This window comes from Camelus bactrianus, chromosome 1, assembly GCF_048773025.1.
Source record: "Camelus bactrianus isolate YW-2024 breed Bactrian camel chromosome 1, ASM4877302v1, whole genome shotgun sequence".
Lineage (NCBI taxonomy): Eukaryota > Metazoa > Chordata > Mammalia > Artiodactyla > Camelidae > Camelus > Camelus bactrianus.
The window spans coordinates 104,229,468-104,245,616 of NC_133539.1; the positions used below are offsets into that span (position 1 = coordinate 104,229,468).

Below are 16,149 nucleotides of genomic sequence, written 5' to 3' on the forward strand. Positions count from 1 at the left end.
GCCACCTCTGTGAGACACCATGCGGGTACAGGAGGCGCTGTGCCCGCAGGTGTCTGGACACTGTGAAGGCCAGCTGTCCGTCCCACCCTCTGGCAGATACCCGGGGCTGGGGAGAGGCAGAGCTGGGTTCCAGGTTCCCCAAGAGGCAGACCCCTGGCCAGTGAGGTCCAGCCCCTCAGATGACACAGGACAAAGAGGAGAGGAGGGAGGGCAGGCAAGAGGTGACACTGGAGCCCAAACAAGATAAATCAGAGAGGGCCCTGCATCATGGCCAACTCCCTGTCCCTCCTGCCAGGCGCCTGGCTCTGCTGGGCCTCGCTCTGCTGGGCCTCGCTGAGGACCACGTGCTGGGGCCATGCTGGCAGAAAGGATGATGAGACAGTTCCAGGTGGTTCTGTGTGCATTGCTGACCTCACTTTCTTATTCAGAACTCAGATTCTGCCCCCAAGACCTCATTCCCGATCAGTTTCAAAATCCTCCCCCTCCCACAAGGTAGGGCGTACCAAGGTAGGGCGCTACTAAGATCACAGGGCTCTGCCTCTGATTAGCGCTCACATCACTTCAAGTTTTGTTTTTTTTTAATGTCATCAGCTTGGAGCCCAGTTGCCAAGACAACAAGGAGAGGGGCCCAAGCTGATCGGTGCAAACTCCGCCTGGGCAGACTCCCACTGCGTCCTGGGCTCCCCTCCATTCTGTGGTGACTCCAGCGTAAACATCTCGCACCTCCCTCCCCTCTTCTGTCTCTCTCCTCATACAGTCTTGGAGATTGGCACATCCTCTCCTGAATTCACCAACTCATTTTACTAACACTTTCTAGTTTTACTAACTAACTCTGATTGCTTCCTCTCCTCTAAAATGGGAGAGACCCCTTCTTATCAATACTGCTGACTACACACACACACACACACACACACACACACACACACACACACACACCCATACCCATATAAAATACCACTTGTCCTTTTAGTAAATATATTACAGACATCTTCCAAGTCAATACAGACAGGTCTATGTAAACATGGTGTAGTGGAGGCAGGATTATTTACTGCTGGACACTTGGTCACCTAGCTCTTTTTCCTATTATAAGCAGCAGTGCAATAAATATCTTTGATCATACATCTCTATCTTCCCATTTATTCTTAGGAGAAATTCTCTAAGATCAGAAACAAGGAAGGAAAGAAGAAAGGGAGGAGCAGAGAAAGAGAGAGAGAGAGAGAGAGAAGGAGAGAGAGAGAGAGAGAAACAATGTCTCCGCCTTGGAAGAACACGAGAAATGACCCACAGACATAAATGTGTCCCCTTTGCAGTTTGTCCCTGGTGCAAGATGGTCTCACCTCCTCCAATGCAACTACAACAGGAGCTTAAATTAAGACCTTGTGATCAAAGCTGATTTGTCAGACTTGATCTGGTCACTTGTCTCCAGAATTTTTTTCACCCACAGATATTTAACTCTATGTGGTAGCTGGATGTGAAACATTCAAAGAAAAAGCAAAATTAAAACTCTCAGAAATTACAAAAAATAAATCTCCATCCAAGGAAAGAGTCAAGATGAATATAAAAAATACAAAGTGAAACATTTGGGTGATAATGATGAGATGGTGATATTATAACAGAACCCTTAGTTGAAACATGCAAACCCTCATTTTTAATTTCTTGTTCTTTTGGACTTCAACTCACCAAAATAAAAACCCAGGACGAACTTTATTGTGTTTTTTGAAAAAACAGACAATACATTAGAGCCTTGGCATTCTTGCATCCCCGAACCTTTGCCATCAAAACATATTAATATCTTCATGAATCCCCAGATTCACCCATACCACTGAGACACATGCTTTTCTCCCTAAAATATACACCAGACAGAGAGGAGAGAATGACAAAGCCCTCAGGCTGGACGGCAGGACACAGGACCAGGCCCACTCAGGGGCCAAGGAGTCCACTTGCAGCTACGATTATGTGAATTTGTGCCTCAGCAAAATTCACAGGGGTGCCCACAAAGAGCTGGAGCTGCAAATGCCAACAGCCGACCTCGAAGAGTGGGCTGAGCCTGAAAGCCAGGACCTGGCGGACCGAGGCAAGCAGCGCAGCGCCCGGGCAGCCTGCAAGCGCTCCGCGCTCTCCCACCTGGGGGCAGCTTTCTTTTAATCTACACACTGTTATACATTTTGTCCCTTTCCTGTCTGCCCATTTCTGTTCCCCTCTAACCTTAAAAACATCTAAATAACAGGAATGAGATCTTTAGGCAATTTAACCTGACTCCTGACTTATGCTCTCCTGAATGCACACTATGTTGATTCTTTTCCTAGATTAAGAGAAGAATGAAGAATTAAGTGTTAAAGAATGACTAGCTCTACTCAGCCATAAAAACTGACAACATAACGCCATCTGCAGCAACATGGATGCTCCTGGAGAATGTCATTCTAAGTGAAGTAAGCCAGAAAGAGAAAGAAAAATACCATATGAGATCGCTCATATGTGGAATCTAAAAAAAAAACCACACACACAAACGAAGCATAAATACAAAACAGAAATAGACTCACAGACATAGAATATAAACTTGTGGTTGCCAAAGGGGCGGGGGGTGGGAAGAGACAGACTGGGATTTCAAAATTGTAGAATGGATAGACAAGATTATACTGTATGGCACAGGGAGATATGTGCAGGATCTTATGGTAGCTCACAGAGAAAAGGATGTGACAATGAATATACACATGTTCATGTATGGCTGAGGAATTGTGCTGTACACTGGAATTTGACACAACATTGTAAAATGATTATAAATCAATAAAAAAATGTTAAAAAAAAAAAAAAAAAAAAGAATGACTAGCTCTCTATCCCCAGCAACCCCTTAGCAATCCTGCGGGCAGGTCACGCAGGAAAGGTAACATCTGAAGAGAGCCAGCCTGCATGCGATGGAGAACGATGCCGACCCAACCTCTCGCCTTGATGATTCACTCAGAATCTTCCACATTTTTTCCCTTTAAAAGCTGTCATGGCTTAACAGATGACTAGATAAAGAAGATGTCACACACACACACACACACACACACACACACACACACACAGACACACACAATGGAATACTGATCAGCCATAAAAAAGAATAAAATAAAGCCATCTGCAACAACATGGATGGACCTGCGAGATTGTCATTCTAAGTGAATGAGAAGGAAAGATGCCATATGATATCACTTATATGTGGAATCTAAAAAAAAAAAAAAGACACAAACTACTTATTATTTATAACTTAGATGACTGATTTCTTGAGTATGTGTAAGCACATCTGATTGTCCTTTATGATTGGATTACTACATTCTGTTGATTCTTATTTTGTAGTTGGCTTTATTCCTTTGATAATTACGTAAGTTAAAAAAGCTAATGCTCTAAACTGTTCTTAGAAACAATGAACAGCACATATATGTAAATTTTTAAAAACTGATTTTCTATTTGCACTATAAAAATACATAGTTTTTTTTTAAAAAAGAAAAAAAACTGTCATGGCTGAGCAGAATCTTCAGAACTGGTCTCAGGACGTGAGTCCACCTTCTCCCCAGATTGCTGGCTTTTCTGTTTGATTAAAGCACCTTTCCTGTCTACGAAAACTGTCTCTCAATTATTGGCTTTTGAGCAGTGAGCAGCCAAACCTGAGTAGCAGAACCTGAGTTCGGTAACACCAAGCCTGGTTATTCTCTTTCCTAGCAGACAACAGACCCAAACACAGCAGTGTGAGGGACAGGGCATGGGGGCTGGAGGATACAGGAAAATGATGGCTCTGCAGGGAAGAAAGGTGCCAAGGAAACTACTAGATGCATGTCCCCCCCCACACACACACCACACACACTACATTCACACACACCACATAGACCACATATATACACACGCTACACACACATGCACACTACATTCTCACACACACCACATACACGCACACACATAGTTGGCTAGGCTGGGCTCCTCAGCTGCCCACCTGAGAACCTGAAGGGATCACCTGCCTCCCTCTGCTCTGGGGCCCATCTCTGCCTTGGCTTTGTTTCCTTCATGGCCTCTCCTCCTTCATCTGCCCAGACTTCACCTTTCCCTGCCCTCTTATCCCTCCACCTGCACACAGGGCACAGACTCCACAGCTGATAGGGCTTGGCAAGTGGGCCGTGGATAAAGAGGGACTCGCGCCGCCCCTAAAGGGGGCAGACCCCCCAGCTGTCAGCTCCAGCCAAGTGTCCCTGTGAGGGACTCTGGGCCTCGGCTTGTGGACAGTCTGGTTATTAAAAGAGGGGCTGGAAGTTTATGTGAAATTGCCAAGTTTGAAAACACTGGTAAATAAATTTTAAAATGTGAAAACACTGGCTGGCCAAACAAAACAAGCCCACAGGCTGCGGGTCTGGAGAGGCCTCTGCATGCTCCTGGGAGACCAGGGGACGCTGAACAAAGTCCCTGAACAGGGGGTCTGATGGGTCTCTCTTAGGCTCAGCCCCTGAAATCCACCCTCCAGCAGGACACTGCACCCACTGTGCTCTTGGGTACCTCCAGTGTCCCCTGTGCACCTCGCTGACTCCCCTAGATCCCCTCCCCCTTCTCTGCCCCCAGCTCATCCAGCTCCAGGCTTGTCCTGCCCCTCCTCTTGCTCACAGCACTTTCCCTGGGCCTCCTTGTCCAGGCGCAGGGAGCCATCAGCCCCTCCCAGTCTATGTTCTGGGCATTTCCTTCCACCTTTGGCATACTTACCCCAGACGACAGGAGACGTCTGTGTGAGTGAATGCATGAACGGATGAATGAAGACAGCACCTACAGAACTACCCAGACCCTCCATGTCATGGTGGAGCTCCCCAACTTCATCCTGGTCCCACCGCAGCACCACCTGATGCTCTCAGCTTTGCTTCTTCCCTTCAGGACCAACACTGGCATCGAAGCCTCCCTCGGCCTTGAACTGAAGGAGGAGAATGGCCCTCCTAGCATCACCCTTCCACCAGCCTCTGAACAGACAGCACCCAAATTCTGTGTATATCTGAATCCCCCAGGGAGCCCCTGATTCTGTGGGGAGGGGCACAAAATGTGCTTTTTTTTTTGTTTCTGGAACATGCATCTTAACAAATTCCCAGGGCTACTCTGACCCAGATGCTCAGGAGACCACACTTCATCTGCCCAGACTGGCAAACACTGCACCATACTGTGGTCTTTCCCAGATACAAATCCAATCATGTGTTGCCTTTCTTGCTCCAGTGGCTCCCTGTACCCTCAGGATATCACACGGTGACAGAGGTGGCCCAGGCCTTCATCCACCTGCACAGCTACACACAGGTGACTAACCTGGCCCTGCTCCCTCTCGCTCCATCTTTGCACACCCACTTCCATCTTCCAGGAATGCCCTTCCCAGCTTCCTCTTTGAACAACTCCAACTCACCCTTTGGGGCTGAAGCGTGGGTGTCACTCACTCTGGGAGTCTTTCCTGACATCCCAGGCTGGCTTAGCTTTTCTTGTCCTTGACCCTCCCCTATCACCCTGCCAGAAGTCATCTCTGATTCATTTTCTTTAACAAACATGCACATAGTGATCACTATGCGCTAGGAACTGTTCTAGGTATGCTACAAATATCCTTTACCAACCCTCTGACACAGGAACTCTCATTATCCCCATTTTACAGATGAGGAAGCCGAGGCCCAGAGAGGGCAGATAACGTGCCTGGGGCACACAGCTGGTAAGTGGCAGGACAGGGATTCGATCCGGGTAGCCTGGCCCCAGAGTCCACGCTCTTTCCCACCTCCTCGTGCCGCTGCCTCTTTCCCGTCCTAGTACATCGTGCACTGTGTTCTAAGGACCTGCTGGTGATTCTCTCCCGCTAGACAGAGAACGCCTGTGGCTCTTGGGAGATGAAACTCCCAGCCCAGGGACTAGCACACAGTGGGAACTCAGGGACGTTTGCTGAAGACAAAGCTGCGCAAACTCATGGCACTGGATCAACAAGGAAGGATAAAATTCCTCAAACCTCAGAGTCAGAAGAGGCTTTAAATGGGATCAGGCCCAATGACATGCCTACCACGCTACTGTTTGTAGAGCGCCAGGGTGTGCTCACCACCCGTTCCACCTCTGTGTGATGCTGAATTTCTGGAAGCTCCACCTTATGCTTCCCTGAAATGTGTCTCCGTGGTCACCAGCCCACACGGAGCTGGTCCGACTCGTCTTACAGATGGATGCTCTCCCGATACTGAAGACAACCCTGGCCTTCACGTCTGCAGGTTAACCCTTTCCTCTGCTACCTGGGGAGCTGAGTTTCCAGTCCACCTTGACATTTCCCTCAGAACCTGCTCTGGTTAATCAGGGCCCCGCCCAAGAAGCGGACCCCCGGACACAAGTGCCATGTGCCCCCCATAGACTGACCCCTATCATGGCCAAAGAACTTTGCTCAAAAAGAAAGAAATGTATGATACGCTGTTTCAAAAGCTCTCTCAACATGTGGCTGAAGCAGCCTCCTGGACACCAAGAGCCCTGGACCCTGATAATGCTGATGCATTGTGACAGGAACCGGTACTGTTTACACCAACTGTGCTTCCCCGAGCCAAGGGTTTTCCCACAAAATCTCCATTCTCATGCCAGTGTTTCAAAGAAGCAACAATTAACTCCTTTTTTACAGAAGAAGAAACAGAGGCCCTGGGAGGTCCCACTGGGCGAGGGCACACGGCTGCTAAGTGGCAGAGCAGCACTCAGACCCAAGGCTGTGGCTCCGGCGTCTGCATGCTCCCGCCACGCTGCCGTCTGGGGAATGCCGGTTGGAACGTGGCGAAACGTGCACAAAAGCAGCACGAAGGGAAGGCTGGGCTGAAGCAGGAAAATGGACGGTCACAAACGAGCAGCAAGAGCAGCAACGTAACTCAGCCCCCACGAGCCCCCACAGCCCGATGGTCCTCTCCGGCCGCCCTGAAGGAGTCCCTCAATTTGAGAAGCTATCTTCCCACTTGTACTCGTTTTAATGAGAATAATTAATGAGATTTATGCCGGACTTGTTTTCTTCTTCGATTCGAGCATCGGGAACTTCAGGATCTCCCTATTTCCAAACTCAAAAACATCCAGGACTTGAAAATACAAAATGAATGATTTTCATTAAAGCCTAGTAGCGTGTAGGGAGTCATTAATACTATTTAAAATAAACATATTTTGAGAAACTTCGACCTGTATGTTAATCTTTTTTGTCTCCTTTCTCTACTACCTCCACCCCGACAGTGTAGAAAAATACCCAACACACATAAATGCTTAACAAACACATCTGAGCTCACATACACACTTTCTGTACTGAGAAAAAGAAATCCTTATTTAAACAACCTGATTTTTTTTTCATTGTAACCTGGGTCATAACTTTCTCATAATCAAAACATCAGAAAAAGAAAACTACCAATGAGACAAAATAAAATGTACAGTCATTCCAGAAAACAAACACAACTACGCTGTTCACTTAAAGTCCGAGAAAACCAAGTTACATTCGATTGCCTCAACTCTTTCCTAAAACAGTTGTACATGCTAATCTGGTATTCACAAATTAGCCAAAAGAAATGGTAAAGCAAAAGTCTATATGTTTTAGGGTAAGGATGAAAATGTAAGTATTACTTAAGCATACGCCTTTGGATTATGCGGTATGGTGTAAGTGCGGTTTCTTACACCATACTAATTAGCAACCAATAACGTGATTAAATAAATAAAACAATGAAACTCAATTTTCACAGAAACTGTTAAATTCCAAAGTTACAGTTTACCTAGAAGCAGAAGAGCGGAAAGGACGTCCATATCTTAATATTTTCCTGAACTCCAACACGTATCCAAGAATGAAGACCTCAGACTCAGGCAGGCTAATTTACCCTGCAAAATTTTCCCTAAAAAAAAGTGTGGCTGAAAATTGGCTCTCTTAAAACAGAAGGTACTTTCAGAAGAGTTATATAAGCAAAACAAACAGGCCAATTCAGTGACATGGAAACCACCTCATACAAGAGAAACGCAGCAAACCCAAGTAACCCACAGTCGCGTCTCAGAACAAGAATCGAGGTTGGTTGTAACATCCTACCTCTCTGACCAAAGGATGAAAAATTTTTAATGAAAAGTGATAAACAGCTAAATGGCCGACAGCCCTAATACACTTTTTGGAATGGATTCTTTTTTTCTTTTTTTTTTTTTTACAGTTCCTTAACCAGCTGGAGTACCTTTAAACTTCTGCCCACCTTCTCTTGACCTCTTTTCCCATGCTGGAAGGATAAAGTGGGTTATTTTTAATTCTCTTTACTATGAGAAGCGTCTGTCATATGCACCAGATGTGTGCATGAAGCATGTCACAAATCAGAGGTGAAGCAAGGAAATTTGCTCAAAGCCTCCTCCCTTCATTCAAATCACTTATTCCAAATGCCAAGTCATTCTTATGCCCCTTGCATCCTCAGAATGTCCCACTCTCTCAGCCACCTGACATTCCTCCCATCACTCAAACTGCAACAGCAACGCCACCTCCTCACGGAACTGTCCGAGGAGGTGATGGACGCCCAGCTCTTGTCTCCCATCCACGGGGGTGAGGTGGAGATTGGAAGGTAGGTAGGTGGTAACAAAAACACAATTGCCAGCATCGCACAGTTCTTTTCTCAGCTTCAAGGACCCAGTACCAGAAGTTTAGGGAATTAGGGTCAGCCTGCTTTCCAGAGCAGGTGTGGATTCATTCATTCACTTAACAAGTATTCACGAGACACCTACTGTGGGGTCAGCAGTGATGGTTCCTGCAGGAAAGAGGGACACAGACATGGTACCTGCTCTCAAAAAGCAGACAGTCTTATAGAAGGAAAAGACACAAAAACTGAAAATGATGGTACCATGCAGAGAGTGTAAACACGGGAACAGGCTCAGGGACATACAACAAAGAAGCCCAGGCCCAGTTAGGGAGTCATGGAAGGTTCCTGGAGGAGAAACGGCTGAGGGAACCATGCAGAGGAGAGGATGGAAGGGAGGTGAGGAAGAGAGCAGCCCACACAGAGGGGCAGGCAGGATCTGGCCACAGGAATCTGCCCCAAGAAGGGAAGGGGTCTCCCAGAGACCCACCACTAAAGGGTTACAACCAAGCAGGTATCAGGCTAGATCTGTGTTTGAGATGACCACCCTTGGAGAGCAGCAGGGCACCTAGATTTGGGGCCCAGCCTGAGCACAAGCTCCCAAAGAAGGGCAGAGTGCTGGTGGTGAGGCCGGGGACCTGTTCCTGCCTCGCCGCACAGGGTTTCCCATTGCACCATCCCCGCTGCCCAGGGGGCTGAGTTTCCTACTGGGACCTAATCCCCCACACTCACCAACAACTCCAGCCCCACTGCTTACCCGACAGAACGGACACCCACCCCTCAAAGAACCAACCTGCAGGCCGGGCGCCTCGGCCATGTGGCCTGGCAGGAGGAGACAAGCTGACCACTCACTGTCTTCGCCTTGGGAACCTGAACTAAGGATCCAGGAATCACCAGGCAGGTCAGGAACCCAGGGGGACGTCAGGAACGAGTCCGAGGCCCCGTGATTGCTCCTGTTTCTCGCAAGCAAAGACGCACACCCAGACTCCTACCCACGTCCACCTACCATTCGCCCCAGTGATAAAGAGACTCGGTCGTTTGAACCCTCACTGTTCATTTAGAGAACAAAGGCTTCCCACGGGGCCCTCTGTTTCAGAGAGAGGCCCCCACCCCTCCCAGGACCCACAACCAGACTCACAGAACTGCAGGCTGAGGCTCACGAAGGCCAGCAGCGCAGCCAGGGCCAGCAGCAGCAAGAAGCGGTTGCGGAAAAGCATTATTATCTGTTCTATCTTCTCTTCATGGTTTCACCTCAAATTGGGAACCCGTCCTGTGAAGAGACGAGAGGCAATAAATGTGTGTTCCAAGGTGGGAAACCAAGTTTGTCAACTGAAAACAATCCAATTAGCCCTGTCCTCTGGCAGGGAAGCGTGACTCCCAGGCCGAGAACAATCGTGCGCTGTTGCTTGGGGCCTTGCCCCCAGATAAGCCCAGCTGAGAAGGTGACCTTCAACTTAGTAAGTGGAACAGGTCGTGCTCCGTTTATCTGACCTTAACAGGGAAGGAGATTTTCCAGTGCGGACTTTCCAAAGAAAAATGTAAAGGAAGTTTACTGAGCACTTTCGGTGTGCCAGACAACGGAGGCTTACAGGGACCAGCAAATGCTCATGCTGTTCTGATCCCCAACTTCTAAATCTTCAACCTTTCCTGATGAACACCCTGCCAGGAGGATCCTGCTCTTCTTTCATTTCAACTGTGACCCTGAAAGTCAATCGCTGCCTCGTGCCCCACGTTACTGCCTTTAGGGACGGCGAGGGTGAGCCGGAGGAGCTGTTCCGACACTAAGGAGCCCATCTGCTCACTAGAGGCTTCCCCGATCCTGGACCACTGAGCCTATTTCAGCTGCATCCGTGGGTCTCCCCACAGCCCCACTCACCATTCTGATTTCCTCTGACCACATCAGAACTGTGCAAAAGGATTTTTTTTTTTTTAATGCTGAATGACGTTCTAACTGCCCCTTCTGTGAAAAAAATGAAAGGTTGCCCTGGGGTTTTACTCCCTCAGTCTTAGCTACCAAGTTTATTTCCCAGTTCTCATTGGGGTTTGAAATAAAACTTGAAAATCACAGCCTCTTCCGAAAAGGTACTTAACTATAGCAAGATTTATGACAGGTATTTCAAACTTGATTCTAGTGGCAGTTTCTTTTTCTTCTTCAAATATAAACTCATTCAGAGCCCCAGTGGATACAATCAGATAAGGGCTCACCGGCTAATGTGATGGGGGCTACACACTTCTGAGTGTACTAATAGCTACTGAATTACACACTTTGCGTGAGTTGTTTGGTATGCGAATTATATCTCAATAAAGCTGTTTTCTTAAAAGCATATATGCAGGGAATAAAGCAGGAGTCCCTTGCTTCCCAGCTGTCCTCCCCCTGACCCCACCCTCACCCCAGAGCCCCTACAGAGGAGTTGGAGAACCACTTATTTAAGGCACCTGTCAGACTTTCTACCACAAGAGAACATTGGCTGAAAGACTGACAAAAAGACACTTGCACCTCACCACTGAGCCTGCAGTCCAGCACCCGGCAACTCTGTTAACAAACGAATCCCAATTTACACCTTCACATAAGCACTGCTTCTGTCCCTTGAGTCACCACTCCTACCCAGGGGTCAGTGCCTCATGCTCTAGGATGGTCTGCAAGTCTTCCTGGGGACGCTTCTCTCTCTGGCCTGGAGGGGACTCACCAGCCGTGAAAGCTCTCAGGCTAAAACAACACACTAGGAACTCAAACCACTCAAAACCACCCATTTCCTTAGGTTTCCATCCACTGAGCATAGTGTGAGCCAGCTGCCATGTGGGGCCCTTGACATCCCGTCAGGATAGGCTTGGTAATTTCTAATTTCTAATATGTAAGCAGAAAACTGAAGGCACAAGGTTATTAAGTGGTGGTGACGAGGTACAAAATGAGATCCGTGCCTCTGAAGCTTTCTTATGCATTATCATGTTGCCCCTACACGTCTGCACACTGATTCGAGTTGTCACCTGTGGGTCTGCACAGAACAAGTTAACTCCTGGCACGTGCCAGCTTCTTGGATGCCTGAGGAGGGCTGGCGGCTTCTGGCTCATGGAGCTCACGGAGCTCATGGATTTCAGAACCTTCATTATCTCAGTCCTTCCTGATTGAATTTATTTTACTTTACAATGACCCTCTTATAATTTGATCTCTAATTTGAGGAAGGTGAGTGGAGTGTGTGGGTGGAGGGTGGCTCACAGACGGTTCAGAACAAATGTCTCCTTCTGGGGGTCCCTGGACCCCCAACAATAAAGATGGGGTTTTCTTCAGGCCTTCCTCCCCCTTCTGTTAGGCTACCACCTTCTTTTGAGGCGAATACCATCTTTGGAAAGTCTCCTTTTCCTTCACATGAACGTCTTCAAGAGTTCCTGCCTGGGGTTGCGGGGAGGATACAGCTCCAGTGTAGAGCGCATGCTTGGCATACACGAGGTCCTGGGTTCAATTCCCAGTACTGCCACCAAAATAAACAGACAGACCTGATTACCTCCCCCAACCAAAAAAAAAAAAAAAAAAAAAAAAAAAAAAAAGCTCCTGACTGGCAGATGGCCTCTGGGGTCTTTCAGGGTTTTACTGTTAGGAGAGGCCTGCAGCCCTTGCTGTCTGAAGGTGCTTTTTCTTGTGGGACCACATCAGCAGGGTGTGCAGAGAAAGGGCACAGGACTCTGGAGGCAGATGGACCTGCGTAAGAACCTTGAGCACAGGGGCCATGGGCCAAGTTACTTCACCTCCGAGATTTAGTTTCTTCATCTGTACATTGGGACCAATCACCTGGGGATGCTGTGAGGACTAAATTAAAGGCTAAGTACAGTCCCCAGCCTACGGGAGACATTCAAACGAAAACGGCTGTCATGACCTTCACTACCTACTCGTCTCCCATCAGGTCACTTTCCTGCTTTGTCCCTCCTCCTGGGAAACAGGAATAGTTTCTTAACCTGTTTGTTGGCTCCTCCAGGTATGCTGAGTACTGAACGCTCACACGTTCACATCCCTCTGTCTGCCGCCCTGGCTCAGATGTCTTCGGCTCCTCACTCTGGGCCTGGGACACAACCTTGCCGGCCTGGGGAAACCACCCACCCCAATTTCTGAGTCTGGTTTCAGCGCCGCAGAGAACAGACTTGCCTCTTGGTTGCTCTGTTTTTGGGTGTGGGAGGTGAGAACCTTTCTTCTGATGCTGGGCCAGATCTGGCCTTTCAATCACTTCCTGCCTCCAGCTGCTCGGGAGACTTCCCACCACACTTACCAGCAGACGAGGCCACGTGAACTGCTAAGCGCGCTGCCTGGTTTTCCCCGACGCTGCCTTTTTACACAAGGGTTAATCACAATACGGTTCAGAGTCACCCTCAGATGGGTGTTAGGTGGAAACCCTGCCTTTGCTAAGTTAAACCTCAGGCTTATAGGTATGCTCGCCCTGTTGCAGGGATGGCCCCAATTTGTTCTTGCCTCTCTGTATCCACGGCCTTGTGAAGGCTCCTCCCAAGCTGACTCTAAGCTTGGACAAGGTATCTGCTTTAGCTGATGGGACAACAGCAACTAAGCTACAAGCAGAGGCGTGAGAAGTACTTACTCACTGGGGCTTGTCCTCCTTTGCTGCTTTGGGAATGCCAAGTCCACCAAGTGAAGACACCCAGGTGAGCTGCTGAAGGATGAGAGACCACGTGGGGCCAAGGCAAGCAGTCCTGGCCAAGGCTCTCTTCAAACAACCAGCTTGCGAATCATCACACATGTGAGCAAGGCCATCCCAGACCATCCAGCCCAGCCACACCCCCCATAGATGGATACCAGGAGAGTCAGCCTGGACTAGAAGAATTGCATGGCCAACCCACAGATTACAGCAAACATAAAGGTTGCTGTTTTAAGCCACTACGTTTTGAGAGCTTGATCCATGTAGAACAAACACTAACTGATCCAATAAAGAAAAAAATACCTTGGGTCTTTACCAGGAAATTCTAAGTAAGCCAGGGTCTAGATCTCCATGTCCTCATTTTTTTTTTTTTTTTTGCAGACACCATATGCAAAAGCTCCATCTTGTCTACATTTTTCAAATATGCTGAGTGCTTTTTGGGAAAGGGGCTATATTTAGTTCTAGATTTAAAATACTGAGGATATGTTGGGTTAGCCAGATGGCTGGGATCATGTGACTGCCTTACTGCTTTTAGTTTTTGCACTACTGACATCTCTGTGTATCTGTGGCTTTTCATTTGATGACACAGGATTCCTTCTGGAGTCCCACCCACCATTTCGCCTTGATACACTCTGAGTTTCTGTGTCCCTATCTTCTGACTCTGTTTTGGCAGATTCCAAATGGCACATGATGGTCAGAGTCTCACTACGTCCACTCGAGCTAGGCCCAGCCTGGGGCGCACATGACCCAGGGGCAGGTGTGGGGTAGGGTGGAGTACATTGACACTGGGATAAACAGACATCTTCCCCTGAAGTTTATTTTCCTGGAAAACTTAGAGAGGAAGATCATGCTCTATTCTTTTTTTTTTTTTTTAAATGGCTAAACAGTAATGATAAGATGCAAAATTCTTATGACTTTAAAGTTTCTCTTTGCCACTGGAGCTAGGACCCCCAGCACTGTGTGTATGCATGAGTCAATCCAATGTGAGACTCCGGCGCATGGCTCTGCCCTGGGGTGTTTCTTCACTGGGGACACTTCCTCGGTGGGAGAGGCAGAGGGGAGCCCTGATGTAGTGGAAAGCATGAGGCTTTAGCCACCAGCAGATTTGTGTCAAGTCCCTGCTCTGCCCTCCTGACAACTTCACTTTGCTGAGTTTCAGGACCCTGATCTTTAAATAAGTTTGGGGAAAAGAGTCTGAAAGAGCAAGAGGGCGGTGGGTGAGGAGTAAATATCATAATGCACAGAGCACTTGGCACAGAGGGATGTGCTGAGTTTGAATCCTCAGCTCTGGGGGAGTCATACAGGCTCCTGCCCACCATCTAAACACAAAGATTTGCCCTTTCCCGGAGCTGCTGCTTCTGCTCCATGCTGTGGTTCCCCTTCCAAATCCTGGCCACTGGCCACTTCCCTATTTACAGGCCCAGCCCCATTCATCAGGAGGGGCAGCCACGTTTGCAGCCCATTCCCGGCCCCTCCGCCATGCCAGCCTTCCCTGGGGCTGACTCAGCTGTGGTGCTCTGCCTCACCACAGGTTTTCCAGCCTGGAACATCTGTCTCAGCTTCTGTTGGGCCCCATCCTAAGAAGACAGGATTACCAGCCAACAGGCTCTCTCTGACTCTGTGGCCCAGGCTCCAGCCCCATTCTCCAGAGACCCTTTCTCCTTTTCAATCCCTAGCAAGGAAGCTCACAGCCACTCAAGAAGTCCAGCATTCCTCGGTTTCCCTTCCAGCCATCTTCCTGCATACCCACTCCACAGGAGATCTGAGCACGCACACCCCTGGGGTCTACTGCAGCTCCTCCTGACGCCGCCTCAGACTTGTCTAAGTCATGCCAAGTGACAGCCAGGACTCGGCCCATAGCAGAAACCCCACAGCCTGCTCCCTCACAGCCCAGAAAGTAAAGGCCACAGGAAGAGTCATGGCCACATCAGCAGGGTGAGATGCTATGGGATTACGACATACTTCAGTACAGATCCCAGCTCTCCTAATCCTCCAATATCTCCCAAGTCCATCACCTTCCACGGAAAAGACGCTCTTGCTCAATATGGCGTCATGACCAAATCTAACTCTTATAAACACGTCGGTGGAAACAACTGTTTTACGTTGCAGTTTGAACAGGTAACAGTTCCCAGTCATCAAATGTCTACTGGGCGCAGACTTAGTCCCTTGTGCTAAACCCACACAGTAAAAATATCTTAAATCCAGAAATAGAAGTGTTATTCTAAATTCCTGATGAAGCAGCAAAAAAGAAAACAAACAAGCAAAAATCTCAGTTAACTTAATTCAACTTTACAATAGATTTGAATAGTAAAAGAAAATATTGAGAATATAATTTTGAAAAAAGCACTAGTTAATAGGCAGTTCCCATTGCAGTATTATGGTAAATACTATTTCTGAATTAAGAGGAAAAAGGAACATATCAAAGGCATTTTTACAAGCTACCATTCTACCACCAGAGATTTCCAAAGCCCCAGCTCTGGCCTGATTTTCACCTTGTAAAAGCTGGATATGCCACGTCTAGTGACTCTAGTCTCAGAGTCCCCTTCAAAGTGTACAGAATTTAGGGTTTTAAACATGACCATGACTGTTGGAAAGAAAAATGTGCATTCAATTATCTCCCATTTGTGTAGTTAAAATACCGTTACCAGGAATAGAAAGATGGTATTAAAGAAAATGCTTTAGATGTATTCTATACATTGATTTTTTTTTTGTCCTAATCATTTTGGCCGAAGTAAACAAAGCATTATATATTAAAAAAGCCAAAACCCTCAAGTGTATAATTGTGAACTAAATATGAACCAAGCAAAGGTAAAAGCTACATCTTCATAGTCTTCCCTCCCCAAGGTCACCTCAAAGTGGAGTTTAATTGCAAAATCAAAGATGTTCAGCTAAGAATAAACCAAGCTTAAAGTCTGATGAGTGAGAGCCAGACAGATTCCAGAACC

At 47.7% G+C, this 16,149-nt stretch overlaps 1 protein-coding gene across 10 annotated transcripts in view; it reads right to left on the reverse strand.

Moving 5' to 3' along the window:
- The window catches only part of PXYLP1 (2-phosphoxylose phosphatase 1), a 68,986-nt gene that overhangs the window by 24,374 nt on the left and 28,463 nt on the right, over positions 1 to 16,149 (reverse strand). For 6 of the 10 annotated variants that reach the window (XM_045514717.2, XM_074370491.1, XM_074370455.1 and 3 more), the window contains one exon: positions 9,706 to 9,837. The exons of 2 other annotated variants lie outside the window; for them this stretch is intronic. In XM_045514717.2, the coding sequence (XP_045370673.1) occupies positions 9,706 to 9,784 (79 nt within the window). In that variant the 5' untranslated portion in view covers positions 9,785 to 9,837. Of the gene's footprint in view, positions 1 to 7,739; positions 7,885 to 9,705; positions 9,838 to 13,147; positions 13,220 to 16,149 lie in introns of those variants that run through there. 2 more of the 10 variants (XM_074370478.1, XM_045514718.2) reach the window with 2 other exon arrangements.